The sequence below is a fragment of the Caretta caretta genome, chromosome 1, assembly GCF_965140235.1.
Source record: "Caretta caretta isolate rCarCar2 chromosome 1, rCarCar1.hap1, whole genome shotgun sequence".
In the NCBI taxonomy this organism is placed as follows: Eukaryota; Metazoa; Chordata; order Testudines; family Cheloniidae; genus Caretta; species Caretta caretta.
The window spans coordinates 108,779,170-108,798,794 of NC_134206.1; the positions used below are offsets into that span (position 1 = coordinate 108,779,170).

The following is a 19,625-nucleotide window of genomic DNA, read 5'->3' on the forward strand; positions in this document are numbered from 1 at the left end:
GAGTCAAGGCCATGGCTTGTGAGGTGAAATATAGATATATTTATTGACCTTGCTTTGGAGTCCTCAGAATTTTTTCACTAATTTCAATTTGTGTTTGACATTTTCCACCCAGCGATAATGAAGGTCAACACCAGGATAAATCCCCTAAATTCAATACTCAATAACAAACAAAGGGACAAATCCCAAGATGTGTCACCCTTTCCCCTGAAAACTCATAAGAGAAGAAGACAAACACTCTGAGCAGTCAGCTGGGGTGGCACCCCCAGAATCCAGCGCTAGGACTTCCTGCCCTCACCTCGGGTCCATGGACAGTGCATGGCTCTAAGGGAGCTATGTTTTCTGGGCTTCTTCTGTCTGGCTGTTCCTCTCAGACCCCATCCCACTTCCATTTTAGGAGAAGTTTCCCAGCACAGAGAGGACTCCATGAAAAATTAATACAGCCTCAACGTTCTCCATAGAAAGCAGGGATTGTGCCACAGAGATAGCTGACATTCTTCTTCCATACATGGGGAGGGACAATCCATAAAAAGATCTTGAGGGGATGATTAGATCCCCCAAGAGGGCAGCGTATGCCCACTCTGGAGGTCAGGGAGTGACTGAGAGTGGCAGGTGCTCAGCACCCTTCAAGACTGACCCCAGAAGAATTTTTTTTGTAAAGAGTGAATAAAAACAACAGTCAGATGTTCATACCTGGAGGACCTGGGTGTCCTTGTACACCTGGTAAACCTAAAAACAAAGGTGCTTTTTATTATGGGATGAATGCTAATGAAATAGATAATGTCAACAGTAATGATCTCAGAGCATTTATTATGCAAATCATAGAATATCAGGGTTGGAAGGGACCTCAGGAGGTCATCTAGTCCAACCCCCTGCTCAGAGCAGGACCAATCCCCAATTTTTGTCCCAGATCCCTAAATGGCCCCCCTCAAGGATTGAACTCACAACCCTAGGTTTAGCAAGCCAATACTCAAACCACTGAGCTATTCCTCCCCCCAAAATCTACCACCACCTTATAACACTGGAGAGTAAAATAATACCTAGAATCAAAACTCAGATGATTTAATCTAAAATTATTTGCAAAAATTTTGGTAAAAAATAATCAGAGATGGACATCTGTGGAAGTCTGCAAGACAGAAATTTGTCAGAAAGACCCTGGTCCTGTAAGATGCTGAGTGCCCTCAACACTCCACTGGAACTGGGAGGATCAGCCCCTGACATTTTGCTAAACACCTGACACAGCATTCTTTGTGCCCCAAACTCCTGTTAAAGTCAGTGAGAACTCAGGATGTGCAGGGAATACCATACTAGCTGGAAAGTTTCAAAAGTTTTGAAATTTCTTCCAAAAAAATGGGGAAAATGCTCAGTTTTCCCCATCTATTTTCTGACCAGCTTTATAAGTTACTTACATACCCTTTAAGACAGAAAATGTAATTACCGATTGTGACTATTTAAGGAAATTATGTGCCTGAATCTCTTTTCTGTTATCCTGCTTTCCTGCTGCTATAACTCAATGTACATTTCTATGTCGCGGTCACTGGAGTATGACCACCATAAAACTGGTGTCTCAGTGAGGAGAATCAGGCCTTTTGTTCTTTCTGTGGCCACTTTACCGAGTACCAAACTGCAGCCTTATCTAATATCTGATTTTTTCAGTTCTCTGGCAGTTTCAAAATAGTGGAAAAAAAAATTGGTTCAGATTGAACTGAACCTGAAAATTCCAAAAACTTTTGGTGAACTGAAAAAGTGTGTTTCAAGTCAAATGAAATATCTTGTTCCTCAGGAAATGTTATTTCCAGACATTGTTAAAAGCCTAGATTCATAAAATGGCAGAAGGAGGAGCCAGAGCTGCCCACCTAACAACATTTTGCTCAGTGGTTATGGCATTCACCTGGGATGGGGAGACCTGGTTTTGAATCCCCTGTTAACCTGAAAGAGCATGGATTTCAACCCAGGTCTCCCTCTTTCCAGGTGAGTGCCCTAACCACTGGATTATGAGCTATTCTGGGCTGGATCTCTCTTGATCTTTCCGGATGAAGCTGTTCCACTTTGTATAAAATACACAAATTGGGCCAAAACAAGAGAGAGTGAGAATGTCTCTGTATGCTGGTCATCAGTCCACCCACCTGGGAGGGGAGAGAATCTACTCTAAGTCTCCAGTGACCATTTCATTTTTATACAAATTGGAACAGATTCAACAGCAGAGTTGGAGAGAGACCCATCTCAGAGTAGACAACAGCCTGGTGGTTAGGATACCCTAATCACTGAGCTAAAAGTTATAAGGTGAGCACAATGACCACCTCTTGTGAAAGAAAAACATTTTTCTGGCCAAAAATATTCTACAAATTTGTGATAATTCACAAATAGCTTGGGTCTACTGAAACTTCAATAAACTATTTGTCTGAAAAATTTTGCCCAGCCCTAATCCTTTACATAGAGCACAGCAAAACTACAACAAAATGTGAAACATGCCATACAGCAAAGGGAATCATACCATATCCAGTCAAAATTACATAGGAAATGTACATAAGCAGGATGTAATAACTCAACCGCAAATCTGTGACAAAATCAGGGCATTTCATTATCATATAGCTCCATTACAGCATTCAAGTAATTCAATAATATTCTCATTTAAAAAGATATAAAGAGCATATATGAAGACAAAAAGGAAATAAAAATGCATACCTTTTAGACCTTGTTCACCTTTTAATCCTGGAAAACCTGGAGGACCAATGTCTCCTTTTTCACCATAAGCATCCACTGTTCCAGTACCTATTACCTGAATCACAGACCAAGATATTAGGAAATGCACATGAGCAGCAGGAATAAGCCATGGGGAGACTAAGCATCCCCAAACAGGGCAAAAAATGCTGGAAGCGGTGCACCTTCCTTTGGAGTGCCACCACTGGAAGCTCCTGAGAACTGTGGGGGCCGCTGGTGCCTGGACCATGGCCATGCCTGCACTCTGCCCCGAGGCCCCGCTCAGCCTCTTCCCTGTGCCCCCAACTGTACAGCGCCTCTTCCCCCTGAGCCCCCCGACCATCACTCGCTCCTCTTCACCCCCTCCCCTCTGTGGCTCACCATTAAGGCAGGAGGGGGAAGAAAGGAGTGAGTACTGAGTGGGTAGCCTTTGGGGAGGGGGTGGAGAGAAGAGGGTGGATCGGGGCCTCAGGGGAGGGAGTGGAGTGGGAGTGGGGCCTCAGGGCAGAGCAGGGGTGGAGCATGGGCGGTGCCTCAAGGGGAGGGTGCTGAGTGAGGGCGGAGCCATGGTCCGGGCAGTGGGCACTGGTGGCCTCCCACACTTCTAGGGAGCTTCCAGTGCTCAAGCCCAAATGCAAGAGTCACGCACCGCCTAAGGAAATACATAACTGAAGAGCTCAGGTATGTTGGAGATTCCTAGCCTCTCTGATCTTGGGGCTGCCAGGGGCCAGTTTGTTCTGTGGTATAACTTGGAACTACCTCGGGACTGCCGTAAATTGCATGGACTAATAGCAGCTGCTATGACACCTGAGGAATCACCAGGACGCTCTAGCTATGCCTCCTGCCGACTCTGAGCATGTCCCATACAGGAGTGTTGGTATGAGGGCTCACAAGCCTCAAACCCAGGCCCATAGAGTTCCCCAGGCAGCGCTCAGGCCACATTGCCACCCAGCAGCTCACTTGTGTAACTAGGGAAGGGTCCAGTGACAGGTGAGCTCACAGAAGCCCCCCTCAAGCTCCTGATTGGGGGAGACATCCAGCCCCTCCGACTGGATGAGGAGCACTATATATAGTCGCCCCCCGACTTACTCAACTGTTCCGTTCCAGAAAACGTTGCATAACTCAAATTTTGCTTAAGTCGGAAACGTATACCCGTACGTTATGCAAAAATTTCTGCAACTCGAAAATCCTATTTCTGGCGTACTTTTTCCATAAGTGCGGATTTGCGTAAGTCAGGTCTTGCATAACCCGGGGAGCACCTGTAAACCAGGAAGTTGCAACAGGAAGTTGTCTGAACAACTAGAGGAATCCTTGGCTGGCTGCTGCTATAGACCCTGCTGCTTACCTGACTCCTGAGCCTTGCATTCTTGCCTGTTCCTGGTTCCTGCTTCTCCACCTGCTCCTGGCTCCTGTCCTCCTATCCCAGACTCCCAGTTCCTGCTGTCCTGCCCTACTCCAGGCATCTGCTCCTCTGCCTTATCCCTGATACTGCCTCTAGCTCTGACCCCTGGCCTGGCACTTGACTTTGTCTCAGGCTCTGACCTTCGGCTTGGTACCTGAAATTATCTCTGGCTCTGACTCCTGGCCTGGCACCTGACTCTCTCTCATCTCTGACCTTTGGCTTGGTACCTGATGCTGTCTTCGGTTTTGACCCTCAGCTCTGACCACTAGACCTGACTGCCTACGCTCTGGTCATTGCAGGTTGCTCAGACCTTTCCAAGTGGGCCCAACAAAGGATGGACCCAGTGTAGCTCCCTGTACCAGAAGGGGAATCTGTACTGCACAAGAGAGCGATCCAGCTCCTGGCAGATAACTGAGCCCTCCAGGTGCAGAACATGCAGCTGGCCACTGAGAATCAGGCACTGCAAGATCAAGTCCATCGACTCCATGTAGAAAACATTGTACTCCAGGCTCATCTGGATGCACTGTTCCCCAAGCAGGGATGCACTGTCCCTCTTCCCAAGCGTTTTGATGAGAAAGAAATCAGGGAAATGAGCCCAATGAAAGGAGCTGGCCTGGATGTCCTGGCAGAGTATCCCCTTGAAATCCCAACTGAGGTCCTGACAGGGACATGCACTGGCTACAAGTACTTGTAGCACACCTACAAGTCACAGCTAAATTGTGAATCCCAGGACATTCCCAACCACAGCAGGCCCTCATTGATCTGGGTGTGGCAGATAACTTCCTTGATGAAGAGGCAGCCTGGACACTAAAGATTCCCCTGCAGCCCAAGCCTGTTCCAGACCTGGTAGAAATGATTGACAGGTCCCTCTTATCAGCCAGGCCAGTGGCCACAAAAACTGTTCAGCTCAAAGTTATGATCCAGGGGCAAGGAAGACCCTACAGTTCAGTGCCATCCATTCCCTGCACTTCCCTCTGATCCTGGGTGTTTTGTGGCTCGCCTTCCACAATCCCCTTATCCACTGATGCGGACTAAGAATAAGAACAATTTCCCAATTCTGCCAGCAGCATTGCTTGACCCCAGGAATTGGGCACCAAGCAGTAGCTCCCCAACAGTTCCATGTCGGGGTAGGGGGCCCAGCAGAGCAGCTTGCTGATAGTGGTCCTCAACTTCCATCCAAATACAGTGACTACAAAGATGTATTTGGAAAAAATATGCCAATGCCCTGTCCCCACACAGAGACTATGACTGCCCAATTGAGCTACAGCCAGGGGTAAACATTCCGTTTGGGCATATATATGACATACCAGAGCCTGAACTAATGGTGCTGTGCACCTACCTTCAGGAAAACCTAGCCAAGGGCTTTATTCGTAAATCCACATCGCCTGCTGGAGCACCAGTCCTTTTTGTTTAAAAAGAAGGATGGGAGCATCCAACTATGTATTGGGCCCTAAATCAGGTCACCATTAGAAACTGGTACATGTTGCCACTAATCCCCAAACTAATGGACTATGTGAGTACTACCTGGGTGTACACAAAGCTAGACCTCCAGGGGGCCTATAACCAAGTACACATTAGAGCTGGGAATGAATGGACGACTACCTTTTGAATGTGTTATGGCCACTTTGAGTATCTTGTGATGACCTTTGGGTCGATAAACACACCCAGGATGTTCCAGCATTTTAACAACAATGTACTCCAAGACATTCTTGACCAATACATGGCAGCATATCTGGATACTTATTTTCTCGGACAATGCCGAACAGTTCATGTATGTCCATGCATGTATTCCATTCTGGAGAGCTACACAAACATGGCCTCTATGTCAAAATAGGAGTATGTGCTTTCTATCAGTCCTCCATAGGATGAACCCTAGGAATTCTATCTCCTGTCATCAAAATTGACACGTGCAAGGAAAGGCAGTCCCTGAGTGGGCTCTGGCACAGAGGTTCTATCAGTGGTTCATCCTGAAGTTCTTGGAGCAGTTCACCCCCCTCACTGCCCTACTCCACCAAAACACCAGGTTCCTCTGGTCTCCCGGGGCCTAGTACGCCTTAAAATTAACATTTACCACACTTTCCACATTGATTCATCCCAATACCACACAAGCCTTCATTCTTGAGGCAGATGCTTCCAACTTAGTAATCAGAGCAGTGCTGTCCCAAAGGCATGGCCCTCAACAAGTCCTACATCTTTGTGCCTTCTGTTCCAGACAATTCACACCCATGGAGCAAAACTACGACATTTTAGACCAAGAACTCCTGACAAGTAAAACCACTTTTGAAGAGTGTCACCACTATCTAAAAGGGGCCTGGTATCCTTGACTATCTGCATAGGGCCAAGGCCCTCAACCAACGACAACTTTGGTAGGCCTTGTTCTTTGTGCTCTTTAATTTCAAAATTTCCTATTGCCCAAGAACCAAAAAAAGCAAGGCTGATGTTTGGCCTGGAATGGCAAGTATTACACTGATCTGATGGACCCAAACTTAAAACTGTCCTGCATCCTCAAGCCGCATAACTTTCTGGGTGCAGCTTCCCACCAAGATCTGCTCACCTGATAAGATCAGCCTCTGTCATGGGATCCCTGCATTTGAGCAAGAAGCCATAAATAAGGAACCCCATGAGGTTCAAGATTGGGTAATCTACGTAAAAGGGCATATATATGTTCTCCCTGGGCCTCTGAGGACTACCTCCCTACAGTGATGCCATGACTCCCCCCTGGCAGGACATTTTTATCACTTTAAAACTCAGCACATCATTTCTTCTGTCTTCTGGCTTTGCATATGAGACACAGTGCAGGCCTATGTGGCCTCTTGCAATGTATGTGCCTGCTTCAAGCTGGCCCCACAATAAACCCCTAGGACTCCTGCAACCCCTCAAGAGTCTACCTGACCCCTAGATTGTCATTGCATTAAAATTTGTAGTAGAACTACCCAAGTCCAGTGGGTTCATAACCATCCTGAAAGTCATGGACCATTTCACAAAGATGGAACACTTTATCCTTTGCAGTACCTACTCTCCTCCCACGAAACCACCTGCCTCTAGGTGGACCAAGTTGTCCACCCCCATGGCCTCCCAGAGAGCATTGTCTCTGACCAAGGCCCACACTTTGTCTCCCACTTCTGGTAAGAAGCTCTCTGGAGTTTGGGCATCTGCTCCTGCCTCTCTTCTGCCTATCACTCTCAGACTAACGGTCAAGCTGAAAGAACCAACCAGATCCTGGAGCAGTATCTTTGGAGTTATATCAATTTCCACCAACAACTTGACCTTGCTGCTGCCCCAGACAGAATTTGTGTACAATAACGCAGAATATGTGCCTATAGGGCAAAGCTCCCTTTTTTCAAATTATGGTGTAGTGGGGTGGTCACCTCGCTCTGGCCCTGAAGGTGTTAAAACAGCCCTGGGAGAGGGCTGCCCTGGGGAGCCAATAGTAAAAGCAACCCTGGAGATGGCTGCGGCTGGGGGAAGAGGAGTGAGAACAGCTCGGGGAAGCTGAGTGAGTAGGGTTCCGGACTCACCAGCTCCCCACACAGTCAGTCCTGTCCTTTCCCTCACTGGCTCCAGAGTGACTCCAAAATGGCTTCTCCCTGGGAGGGCCTCTCACTCCCTATTGGTTGCTGGGCGGACTCTGAGTCTGCCTTGGCTCCCCCTCCCTACCAGGGACAGTGTGCCTCTCCCTGAGCTGCCAGCAGACAGAGTCCCAGGAATCTATGTAATCTCCTTGGGGGTTATAGAAATATTCAGGAATAATGCACAGTTGGTTGAAAGAAGTTATCCATTCCTTTTATCCCAATTATAGAGAAAACACTTCATAGAATTTGGGACACGTATGTGCCTGGCTAACTTCAATCTACATCTAAAAGTAGTGTGAAAAAAACCCTGTACTACACTGTACAGTCAATAAACCATGCTCTGAAGTCCTTATTTTCACCATTGTTAGTAATTATCTGTACTGCTTTATAATAATAGCATGGCAGCAGCAATATTGCCACTGATTTCAGTTGGATCGGAACCCATGCATAGCCTTTTAAAAAAAAGTCCTGAGTGCTTTGACTTCCACGCTGGTTTGGTATTTTGTGTCTGTTTCATATAAGCAAAATTTAATTTACTTACTCTTCCTGGAAGTCCTGGAAGACCTTGTGCGCCCTTGTCTCCCTGAACAGAAAAACAATTTACATTTTTAAACTCAAGTACCACACAATGAAAACTGATCTACCAATGGCATTCCATTAGCTTTTTAGTCTTACACTTGAAGACTTTATGTTCCAACAACTCACTGAACAAGATCAATATAGAATCCACTTTACAAGTGCAAATTTGGGCTGGATTCATGTATACAGACCCCTTCTTTTGCAAAAACTCACAAAATACAAAGAAGTATGCAACCAATTAATTGGGGCAGTATGTTCAGTATTTTTCTAAATGACGAGACATGCACTGTTTTATACTAAGTTACATTTATTATTACAGGCAGGTCTGGTAGCACTCCCTATTATTAAGATGCTGACATTTCCCATTATAAGACCTTGTTTTCCATTGCTTACAACTTTGCCAAACTGTAACTGTTTGGGATGAAATTTTTCATGGTAGGTGTCTGCTTCAGGCTGAATTTTGGGGGGGAAATTTCAACCAAAATGAGAATTATGCTAGGGAACTATACATAGTTTTGCCCATGGTAAAAAATTCTGACAACCGTTTACCTGGAAAGCTCTAGTTCCCCCATACTTTGGCGCATGGACTTGAAAATTGTCAGGGGGTGGCATTTTTGTCATGGCTATACTTTTTGCTATCCCTGTTAAAATCTGCCCAAATCTGGCCATGTTATAAGACTTTGAAAAAATTAGTTCACACGCGCGCAGGGGAAACTTCTTAGCCCTAGTACACACTGGGAGGGTGGGGGTGTCGATGTAAGGTACGTAACTTCAGCTATGAGAATAGGGTAGCTGAAGTCGACGTACCAAGATTGACTTACCGCAGCGTCTTCACACCAGTGAGTAGACTGCCGCTGCTCCCGTCGACTCTGCTTGCACCTCTCATGGTGCTGGAGTTCTGGAGTCGACGGGAGAGCACTTGGGGATCGATTTATCGTGTCTAGACTAGACACAATAAATTGACCCCCAATATATCAATCGCTACCCGATATATCGATCGGTGGGTAGTGTAGACCTAGCCTTAGATTTTAGGAGCTTAAATCTCCAAAGATTCTGTCCTCATTGAGTGTGATTGAGCCTCTCACAGCTCCTTGTGCTAATCAAATGGTGCATCCCCACAAGCAAATTGAGCATGATCCTTCCAGACCAGGGGTACAAACACTAAGCTAGACTTTCTCTGTAATGGCTGTTCCCAGTTACTGTAGGCCAGGGTACAGCTGGGCACTGGATCCGAGAGCAGGGAGTCTGTCTCTCTTGTGCTCTCTGTGCCCTTCATGCTGGCTCCCAGACAACATGAAGGAGAAAGCCAGGAAGGAGAAAGTATGATTTGAATGCAGAGGAGACAAACGCCAGATTGGGAAGAGGAAAAGAGCAGATTGGGACAAAGAGTCTGGGAAAGTGGGACTGGAGTGGGAGGCAGGAGAAGAGAGAAACTGTGACTGGTTGGGCAAAGGCAGTGAGACTCAAAGCTGGAGGTGGGGTGGGGCTGGTGTGGGAAAGAGGGAGGACATTTGACCGTGTAACTAATGACTATGATATTTCATATGCACAAGGAGGCCGAAATAAGATTGCACAGGCAACCTTAATTCTGGCATTTCCTAACTTTTGAATGATTGACTTTGCAATCTTAATAATATTTTTTAACATAGCTTTTTTGTGTGTGTAATATGTCACTGGTTACTGTAAGCTATGAATGCATACAATGGAATCTTAGCTATTAATTCTGTCCCAAAGAGATAACATTTAATTACTTACCTTAGGACCAGGGTCACCTGGTAGTCCTGGAACACCAAACCTACCATCCTCACCCTATGTGTATATTCGAGTGGGAGAGGAGAGAAAAAACAAATCAGACACAATAAATACAGTTGTACCTTATTAGTGATAGTGTCTCAGTTTAAATCCTCAAACTGATCACTTTTTCAACACAAAAGGCAATTTATATAAATAATGCTGAAATCTGCTGGAATCACTCTACAGTTTTCATTTTTCTTATTTTTGCATACAGTGGAATCAAACATTTAGTATAGAAGACAATTTTTTCTTTTAAAAAGCTAAAGAGTAATATTAAAAATGCAGTGAAACATACAGGTTGTCCTTTTGGTCCTCTCTCGCCATCTTTTCCAGGTTTTCCCTGTAAAGCACAAAATTCCACATTACTGAATTATGAACATCAAATTTGTATCATTTCTGTACACATTGCCTGAAATGTTAAAACTAAGAATCCAGCAATATAATGAGTTCATGAATCCTCCTTTCACAGCTAACAATGCACAATGTATGACAATGGGCAAAAAGATGACCACTGAGGATGTACATTTCCCAGCATGCTGATAATTTAGAGCAGTGGTTCTCAAACTTTTTATTTTGGCAACTCATTTCACACGGCAAGCCTCTGAATGTGACCCCCATCCCTTATAAATTAAAAATGGAGGTAATTTAATTTTAATGTAATTTTAATTTAACGGGGGCTCCAGCTATCAGTCTAGCCAGGCACAGGCTGACAGCTCTCAATCCCCAGGTAATAACCTCGCAACACCTTGAGGGATCACAACCCTCAGTTTGAGAACCGCTGATCTAGAGTCAAACACAGAGCTGCTGATCTCGCCATGTTGCTCAGATGGTACTTTAGTAGACAATTAATATTGTTCTTATTTTATTATATAATCAAATTTTATCTCCTATTTTCCTTTTTTGTTTGTTTCTTTTAGGAATGACTGTGCATAGATACCATGAATGACAGGTGTTTCTGAAATAATGCTGATTAGCTGCAATATATGTTTCTTTTGCTCTTGTTTTACTTTCTGATCTCTGGGGGTGATTTTTCAAATCAGTAAAAAACAGCTAAAAGCCTTATCAACCTGTTCAAATTAAGTATGCACATTTCTTTTCTTTTAGGATTTGTACATACGGTATTTGTTTTTTACTCTAGGTTATTTTATTGCCCTCCCACCACACCCGGTCTCTTTGTGGATGTTTTGTTCTTCTATTAAATTTAGCTAAAAATACTATTATTTTAAAAGAGGTGCGAGGCAGATTCTAAACTCACTGATGTGTGGAATGCACTTCGATGTCATTGGAAGTTCCACGATTAGAACAAGTAAGGAATGTGGAATGCCCTGAACAATGATTTTGATGTCTGCACATTTTGCCAAATTAGCTATACAAGGCTATTCAGAATACTGTACCTCTATTTCTTCCATTTACTGCCAGAGAGGATTTCATATCTCATATTTTAGATGTGTTTGTTAATATGGGTCTCAAAGAAAGCATGGATTTTTTTTTTGTGGTTTAATTCCTCTATTTGTAACACTTTGAAAGTAAATGCAAATCTGTTTTCAGCAATTTAAGGATTAGTTCTTAGTTAACTCTAGACTATCAAAGGCTTCAGTGACTGATTTATAATATTTTATTTTTTACATCAGGACTATAGCGTTTTATTTGTCAATTGTGCCTTTCATTCTAGGGTTAGATAATATTTATATGTATATGTGCAATAGAGTACAAATGATTCATGAAATGGCTATAACTGGTAAACAAATCACTACAAACAATTACCACATTTTAAGGGTAATTTCTTTATAAATTGTTTACTGTCTATATATTTAAAAACACTTAGGCTATCTTAAATTGTATTAAGAAAGTAGATTGGCACAGAATATATAAAGAGACATTGAACTAATATATTCAGACTGTGTAAGGCATGAATACTGCATGCAACTCAGTCTAATTAAAAATTAGTTCCATAAAAATAAACAAAGAAACACCAAATTCACACCCAAAACAGAAAAACTGGTAGGACAAGAAATGATACACAACAGAAAATAACACATATAATCAGACTATAACCGGAATATGCAATTCTGAATCATATCACGGAGGAAGAATGAGCTGTTGGTTAACCAGCAGATAAAGGGATGTAAATACTTATTTTTCAAAATGTTTATAAGAGAGAAAGTAGCAGTAGTAATCCCAAAACTTAATGAAGATTCTTCAAATAATTCATCAAACTGTAGACAAATCATTCAATAAAACTAGAGTTTCAGATTTTAAGGATTTGTTCGATAATGTTTCTTTCAAAAATTGTCATTACTTCAGAAGTAATTGAGATCTACCCAAAGAGCAAAATATGCAATAAACATTAAAAACTTTGTTCAGGAGATAATACTAAAAGTAGCATGATGTCCCTGAACAAGCTATACCAGGATACTTTGATTTCTTTGCAAGAGTTTCTCAAACTTTTCAAGTTGGTGACCCCTTATTTGAAGTCAAATATTTTCACAGGCCCCTTAAACCTACATTAAGAGTACAAAATGCATAAATGATAAGCCCATATAATTTATCTGTGTTTGTCTTTTGAGATGTTAACAGAGAATACTTAACCTTGAAGGGTAAAGGTTTAATGGGGCATGAAGGAGCAAGATTTTCTTTGGTTTAGATTTTAGTAACATTTCCCATGCCTACAACCCTCCTTAACTACTTTTCATGATCCCCATAGGGAGCATGACCCATCAGTTGAGAAACATTCCATTTAGATTTTTATATGAAACCTACCCATGCTAATAAACTATGAAAGATATGTTATAGCTCATCCAGAAGTTATGGGCCTGACACAGGAATTTCTGAGTGAGGTTCTATAGCCTGTGTTACTTAGAAGCTCAGACTAGATGATCATAACTTTCCCTTATGGCCTTAAAATCTATGAAAAACAAACTAAAAATGAGCAAGGTAACTTATGTTCGTCAAGTCATTTTCTCTCCATTCCTCCCCTTGTAGGAGAAAAGTTATGTGTAAATTAAACAGATTTACTGTGCATAGTGTATTTAAACTATACAGTTTAAATACACTATGCACAGTTAATTATGCAAATCTTTCATTTAAGTACAGTAAAAGCTGGGTTATCTGGCACTTTACCAACCAGAAAGCTCTATAAACCAGCATTTCTGATATCCAAGCGCGGGCTCTGTGGCTTCCATTGGCTGGGAACTGTGGCCAGTGGGAGTTGCGGGAGTGGCGCCTGTGGGTGGAGGCAGTGCATAGAGCTGCCTGGCTACACCTCTGCCTAGGAGCAGCAGGGACATGTCGCCGCTTGTGGGGAGATGTCTGAGGTGAACGCCGACTGGATCCAGCACCCCAAACCCCTCCTGTGCCCCAACCCCCTGCCCCGAGCCCTCTCCTGCACCCAAACTCCCTCCCAGAGCTTGTGCCCCACACCCACTCCCGCATCCCAACCCCTGGCCCTGAGCCCCCTCCCACACCCAAACTCCCTCCCTCCATTGGTAAGTATAACTCTGAGGTAACTGGAATTTTTGACTAACGGGCACCTCCCTTTTCCCCCAACATGCTGGATAACAAATCATTGGGGGGGGGGGGTATGTTATGTTCTGTCCTGTAATGGCTTGAACCAGCTTCCATTGAAGTCAATGGAATTCAGTCAACTGTCAATTCAACGAAAATGGGATCAGACCTTAAATACTTTGTAAAGTATTTGTGAGGCTTTTAGACATCACTGTATACTTTTGGCATATGGACCATCAGGGTAATCCACTGGCAGGCTGCGAGACATTTTGTTTACATTGACCGTCCACAGGCACGGCCCCCCACAGCTCCCAGTGGCCACAGTTGACCGTCCCAGGCCAATGGGAGCTGCAGAAAGCTGGCTCTATAGAAAACTTTGGCAAAAATCCCATATTAACAAATATATCACATCTTACATCTCACTGATAAGATATCAAATTTAATATTTATTTAATAATTTTATGTAAATAATACAATGGGCCCTATCAAATTCACGGTCCATTTTGGCCAATTTCACGGTCATGGGATTTTAAAAATAATAGATTTCAGCTATTTAAATCTGGTGCTGCCTTTAGAGCTGGGCAGCTGGAGAGCAGCAGCTGCTGGCCAGGAGCCCAGCTCTGAAGGCAGAGCCACCGCCAGCAGCAGCGCAGAAGTAAGGATGGCCTGGTATGGTATTCCCACTCTTACTTCTATGCTGCTGCTGGTGGGGCACTGCCTTCACAGCTGGGTGCCTGGCCAATAGCCATTGCTCTCTGGCCGCCCAGCTCTGAAGTAGGGTGGCAATACAGTGATCCCCCTAAAATAACCTTGCAACTCCCTTTTGGGTCAGGACCTTCAATTTGAGAAATGCTGATCTCCCCCACGAAATCTGTATAATATAGGGTAAAAGCACACAAAAGACCAGATTTATCGGGGGAAGACCAGATTTCATGGTCCATGACATGTTTTTCATGGCTGTGAATTTGGTAGGGCCCTAACAATGATGCTCAGTTTTTATTGATAAAATACCATATACTTACTCGTGAGCCAGGTTTCCCAGGTTCACCTTTTTCCCCTTTGATACTTGAGCCTGCAAATCCCTTAAGAAAACAAACCAGATTAATCATACTGTATTTTCTATTGTACATTTTATTTTAGTTATAAGCCATTAAGACACACAAAGTCCTTTAAGGCATGGTCGCCACTGGGTCTGGTAAAATCTCTTAATACAAACAAAATGATTACATAATACTTACTCGAATCCCTTTATCACCTTTTTCACCTGGTTCACCCTAATAAAATTAAAAAACAATGAAAATCAATATATGGAAAAATTATCCATAATCCACTTCTGGAATAAATCATTTCCTCTCTGTCAGATACAGTACATTGTTTCCATGTTCCCCGCTCTCTTTCAAATTACAAGGCCTAGTAGGCATGCAGGGAAAGGTAGCTTGTCAAATTTTAAACTTTTTTTTTAAAATACAAAATTAGAATCCATTCAAATCTAATGAATTATACTAATAAATTATTGCTTATGATGCCCCATTAAATAACTATAAAATTCATTAGCGTTCAGGCTCACTGGAGGTTATTCTGCTAATGAGCATAAATCTAATATAAATTAGTTGTTCAACTTTTAAATATATTTGCAATTAACCAGAAAAAATATGTTGATCAGCCTGTATATTACACTTTGGGCCTATCACCCTATCTGCCCCAACCTTCCCTCAGCAGAAAAAGCCACAGGAAGGTGAAATGTTATTCAGTACAAGATACAACATTTCTGCCACATTTTTTTATCCATAACTTCCCCTCAAGCATCCACAGACAGTCAGTAGCCTAGTGGAAGGAGAAGGCTGCACTGGCTGGGAATCCAATGTAAAAGGGATCCCAATTCTGCAGATCTCAACTGCACCTTCCAGAGTCACACTTCCTCCCAGGGATTCTGGAACAATTTGTATAGTGGGGATGCTGTGAGCCATTGAACCAAGCTCTAAATCCTGTATATAATGGAAATCACTTGAAATCGGGGGTGCTGCAGCGCCCCCTGGCCCCCACACTCCTAGTTCCAGCACCTATGCTTCCTCCTGGGCTGCATGGGCAATTCCTGTGCAGTGCTGTCGTTGGCTTCCCTACTAGAGCTGTGCAATACACACTGCAGGGAAAGGAAGTATGGAGAGGAAGATTACATGAGTGTAACTGAACTGCTCAGTTTCTGGAATGGGGTGCCTTTCTTCTCTCAGTTCACCACATACATGATATTGTATTAAAACTTACGGAAGTATGAGAGAACATTCTTTAATGTACTTGTGCCACCTTAGAGACTAACCAATTTATTTGACCATAAGCTTTCGTGAGCTACAGCTCACTTCATCGGATGCATACTGTGGAAAGTATAGAAGATCTTTTATACACACAAAGCATGAAAAAATGGGTGTTTACCACTACAAAAGGTTCTCTCCCCCCACCCCACTCTCCTGCTGGTAATAGCTTATCTAAAATCATCACTCTCCTTACAATGTGTATGATAATCAAGGTGGGCCATTTCCAGCACAAATCCAGGGTTTAACAAGAACGTCTGGGGGGGGAGGGGTTGTAGGAAAAAACAAGGTGAAATAGGTTACCTTGCATAATGACTTAGCCACTCCCAGTCTCTATTCAAGCCTAAGTTAATTGTATCCAATTTGCAAATGAATTCCAATTCAACAGTCTCTCGCTGGAGTCTGGTTTTGAAGTTTTTTTGTTGTAATATCGCAACTTTCATGTCTGTAATCGCGTGACCAGAGAGATTGAAGTGTTCTCTGACTGGTTTATGAATGTTATAATTCTTGACATCTGATTTGTGTCCATTTATTCTTTTACGTAGGAGACTGTCCAGTTTAACCAATGTACATGGCAGAGGGGCATTGCTGGCACATGATGGCATATATCACATTGGTGGATGTGCAGGTGAACGAGCCTCTGATAGTGTGGCTGATGTTATTAGGCCCTGTGGGCACAGTTGGCAACGGGCTTTGTTGCAAGGATAGGTTCCTGGGTTAGTGGTTCTGTTGTGTGGTATGTGGTTGCTGGTGAGTATTTGCTTCAGGTTGGGGGGCTGTCTGTAGGCAAGGACTGGCCTGTCTCCCGTCACCTTCAGCCCCCAACTAAAACCCCCTCCAACGTATTATTAAGGATCTACAACCTATCCTGAAGGATGACCCAACACTGTCACAAATCTTGGGAGACAGGCCAATCCTTGCCTACAGACAGCCCCCCAACCTGAAGCAAATACAACAGAAAAACTTCAAAACCAGACTCCAGCGAGAGGCTGTTGAATTGGAATTCATTTGCAAATTGGATACAATTAACTTAGGCTTGAATAGAGACTGGGAGTGGCTAAGTCATTATGCAAGGCAACCTATTTCCCCTTGTTTTTTCCTACCCCTCCCAGACGTTCTTGTTAAACCCTGGATTTGTGCTGGAAATGGCCCACCTTGATTATCATACACACTGTAAGGAGAGTGATCACTTTAGATAAGCTATTGCCAGCAGGAGACTGGGGTGGAGGGAGAGAAAACCTTTTGTAGTGGTAAACACCCATTTTTTCATGCTTTGTGTGTATAAAAGATCTTCTATACTTTCCACAGTATGCATCCGATGAAGTGAGCTGTAGCTCACGAAAGCTTATGCTCAAATAAATTGGTTAGTCTCTAAGGTGCCACAAGTACTCCTTTTCTTTTTGCGAATACAGACTAATACGGCTGTTACTCTGAAACTATTCTTTAATGTATAACCTTGTTACCAAAGTCTTCTAGAGACGTGACTTATTTACACAGGTATTAGCATATTCACAGATTATCCCTGTACAAATTCTTCAGATACTTACAGGAAGAGCATTAAACTTTATTTAGGAAAGTTAAAACATGAACCAAGTTTGCATAATTGGCATTAGATTGCTTATAACGCTGGTTTCCCTGTCTTTCTTTAGTAAGCTTGTCCCCACAGTCTTTAAGCAAAGAAACTAGGAGTCCAATATTGTAAGGACTAAGTAATATTTTCTCACTTTCTCTCCATATATGATTACACTTCCTTTCTCTTTGTGTTGTGAGGCAGTTCCTTGTGGACCTGGAGGGCCCCCCACTCCTCGTTCACCCTATTGACACAAAATTCAGGATTATTAATTTAATTAGAAAGAATATTTATACGGAGAACATTCATAAATACAATCATTAAAATAAAATAGAACTACCACTCACTTTTAAAAAATGACAGGATGTTTGTTGGATTATTATTTTATCAAAATCAAACACCTAGTAACCCAAAGGTTTGCACATGCAGTTGCAGAAAAGCACATTACAAACAGGCTGTCAGACTAAGACCCTGCTCTGAGTCACCCTAATGTAACCTGCCTGCACCCTGCCTGCAGCGTAATTACTGCTCAGTCATACTGGCAGGTCTACCTTGTTAATCCCTACAAGGATACAAGAGGGTTTGAGGTGTCTTTATCAGGGAAAACAACCGGCTAGGGGAAAAGAGGTCATGCAGAGAAGCCCCAAGCTTAGAAGAAAATAGTAGGTTGAGGTTTCTGCTGTTTCACCATTATTAGAGCTTCCCATAAAGCTAAACCCTAGGAGAGAGTAAATTTGGATGATATACCGTGTGTATTTATTTTATTCTCAGCAAGATGGGAACTCCACCTGCTTCCACACAATAAAATCAATAGCTGTTCAAGGAATACACCTCCTAAAAGACCCTATATACTATGCACATTATTTCTGCTCTTATATTTCCTGCAAATCAATCTCACTAAATCTTCTGCTTCTTTTTCTGCACATATTCTGCATGAAACTTTGCCTCAACAATTACATTACATAAAATATAGGGTGATAATCATTCATTTCCTCCACAGCAATCCAGATATACAGAATTACAATGGTTAAGACAAAATATTTACAATATAAAACAAAGCTAACCAAAAATCCCCATACCTCTCTGTATCTTTTTACATTCAAGTTTCAGAAAACATACTCTGTATTAGGAGATCTAACTGAATTCAGAATTATTCCTTATATTAAATTATAAATAATGAATTTTCTACAGACGGTAGATCAGGAACTTCTGTTTTCATAAGAACAAGGAGACATTCAATTAAATAAAAAGATGGGAACTGTTAAAGTTGAAACTGATAAATGGAAATACTTTTACGCACAATATGTAATTTGGCTGTGGAACTCACTGCCACAGGAAGTTACGGAGGCCAAGAACTAAGCATGATTCAAAAAGGGAATTGACATTTCTATGGATAACAGGAATATACAGAATTACCAAAATTAATTATAAGAACTTTGGCAGGAATTTTAAACCACATGCTTCAGGGCTTAAACCAGTCTAACTATTCAAGATCAAGATGAGGCGTATGTGGGAGACACATGACCCCATATATGCCTATAGCAGGGTCCTTAAATCTTCCTCTGAAGCATCTGGTGCTGGCCACTGTCAGAGACAGGATACTGAATTAGATGGACCTTAGATCTAATGACGTATGGCAATTTCTTTGCCTAATGCCAGTCATGTGAAATTCCACAAACCATGTTGGTAATTAATTATACCAGGCAGTGATTTGAACCAGGTTTGAACCCAAATCTTTTAAAATGAAAAAGTTACTGTATTGGCTTACTCTACAGAGTGACTCCAATAGCCAAACTTTAAAATAAATATAGCTTCAAAAATATATCTAGCAGTTGTATTCTAAAGCATTTCAAACAGAGGGGCTTACCTTATCACCTTTTGGTCCTTGAAAACTCAAGCCCATATGACCCTGATGATAAAAATTATACATGTGTTACTGAATTAGCCAACTTTCCTTTTATAAATATATATATGTAAGGATTTTATAAATGTGGTAGATTTGGCCCCAAATCTAACCTCCTGTTTATTCAAATATGGAAAGTCCTCGAGGCCCATATATTCTTACCCTGAATTAAAAGTTAATTAGCCATAAGCCTGAATGATTATTATTATTTTTTCATTCATTTCTGGTCATGCCTAGAATGTGCTCGACATTTTCAAAACATAAAAAGGCATAGGTCCAGCCATGAGGAGATCACATT

The 19,625-nt window shown here is 42.5% G+C and overlaps 1 protein-coding gene across 2 annotated transcripts in view; it reads right to left on the reverse strand.

The window, feature by feature from the left end:
* The window catches only part of COL4A1 (collagen type IV alpha 1 chain), a 220,339-nt gene that overhangs the window by 77,976 nt on the left and 122,738 nt on the right, over window positions 1-19,625 (reverse strand). For both annotated transcript variants that reach the window (XM_075129793.1, XM_048855091.2), the window contains exons 12-20: window positions 19,292-19,333; window positions 17,579-17,668; window positions 14,787-14,822; window positions 14,571-14,630; window positions 10,340-10,384; window positions 10,006-10,059; window positions 8,213-8,254; window positions 2,683-2,776; window positions 691-726 (exon numbers count right to left, since the gene is read on the reverse strand). In XM_075129793.1, the coding sequence (XP_074985894.1) occupies window positions 691-726; window positions 2,683-2,776; window positions 8,213-8,254; window positions 10,006-10,059; window positions 10,340-10,384; window positions 14,571-14,630; window positions 14,787-14,822; window positions 17,579-17,668; window positions 19,292-19,333 (499 nt within the window). The remainder of the gene's footprint in view (window positions 1-690; window positions 727-2,682; window positions 2,777-8,212; window positions 8,255-10,005; window positions 10,060-10,339; window positions 10,385-14,570; window positions 14,631-14,786; window positions 14,823-17,578; window positions 17,669-19,291; window positions 19,334-19,625) is intronic.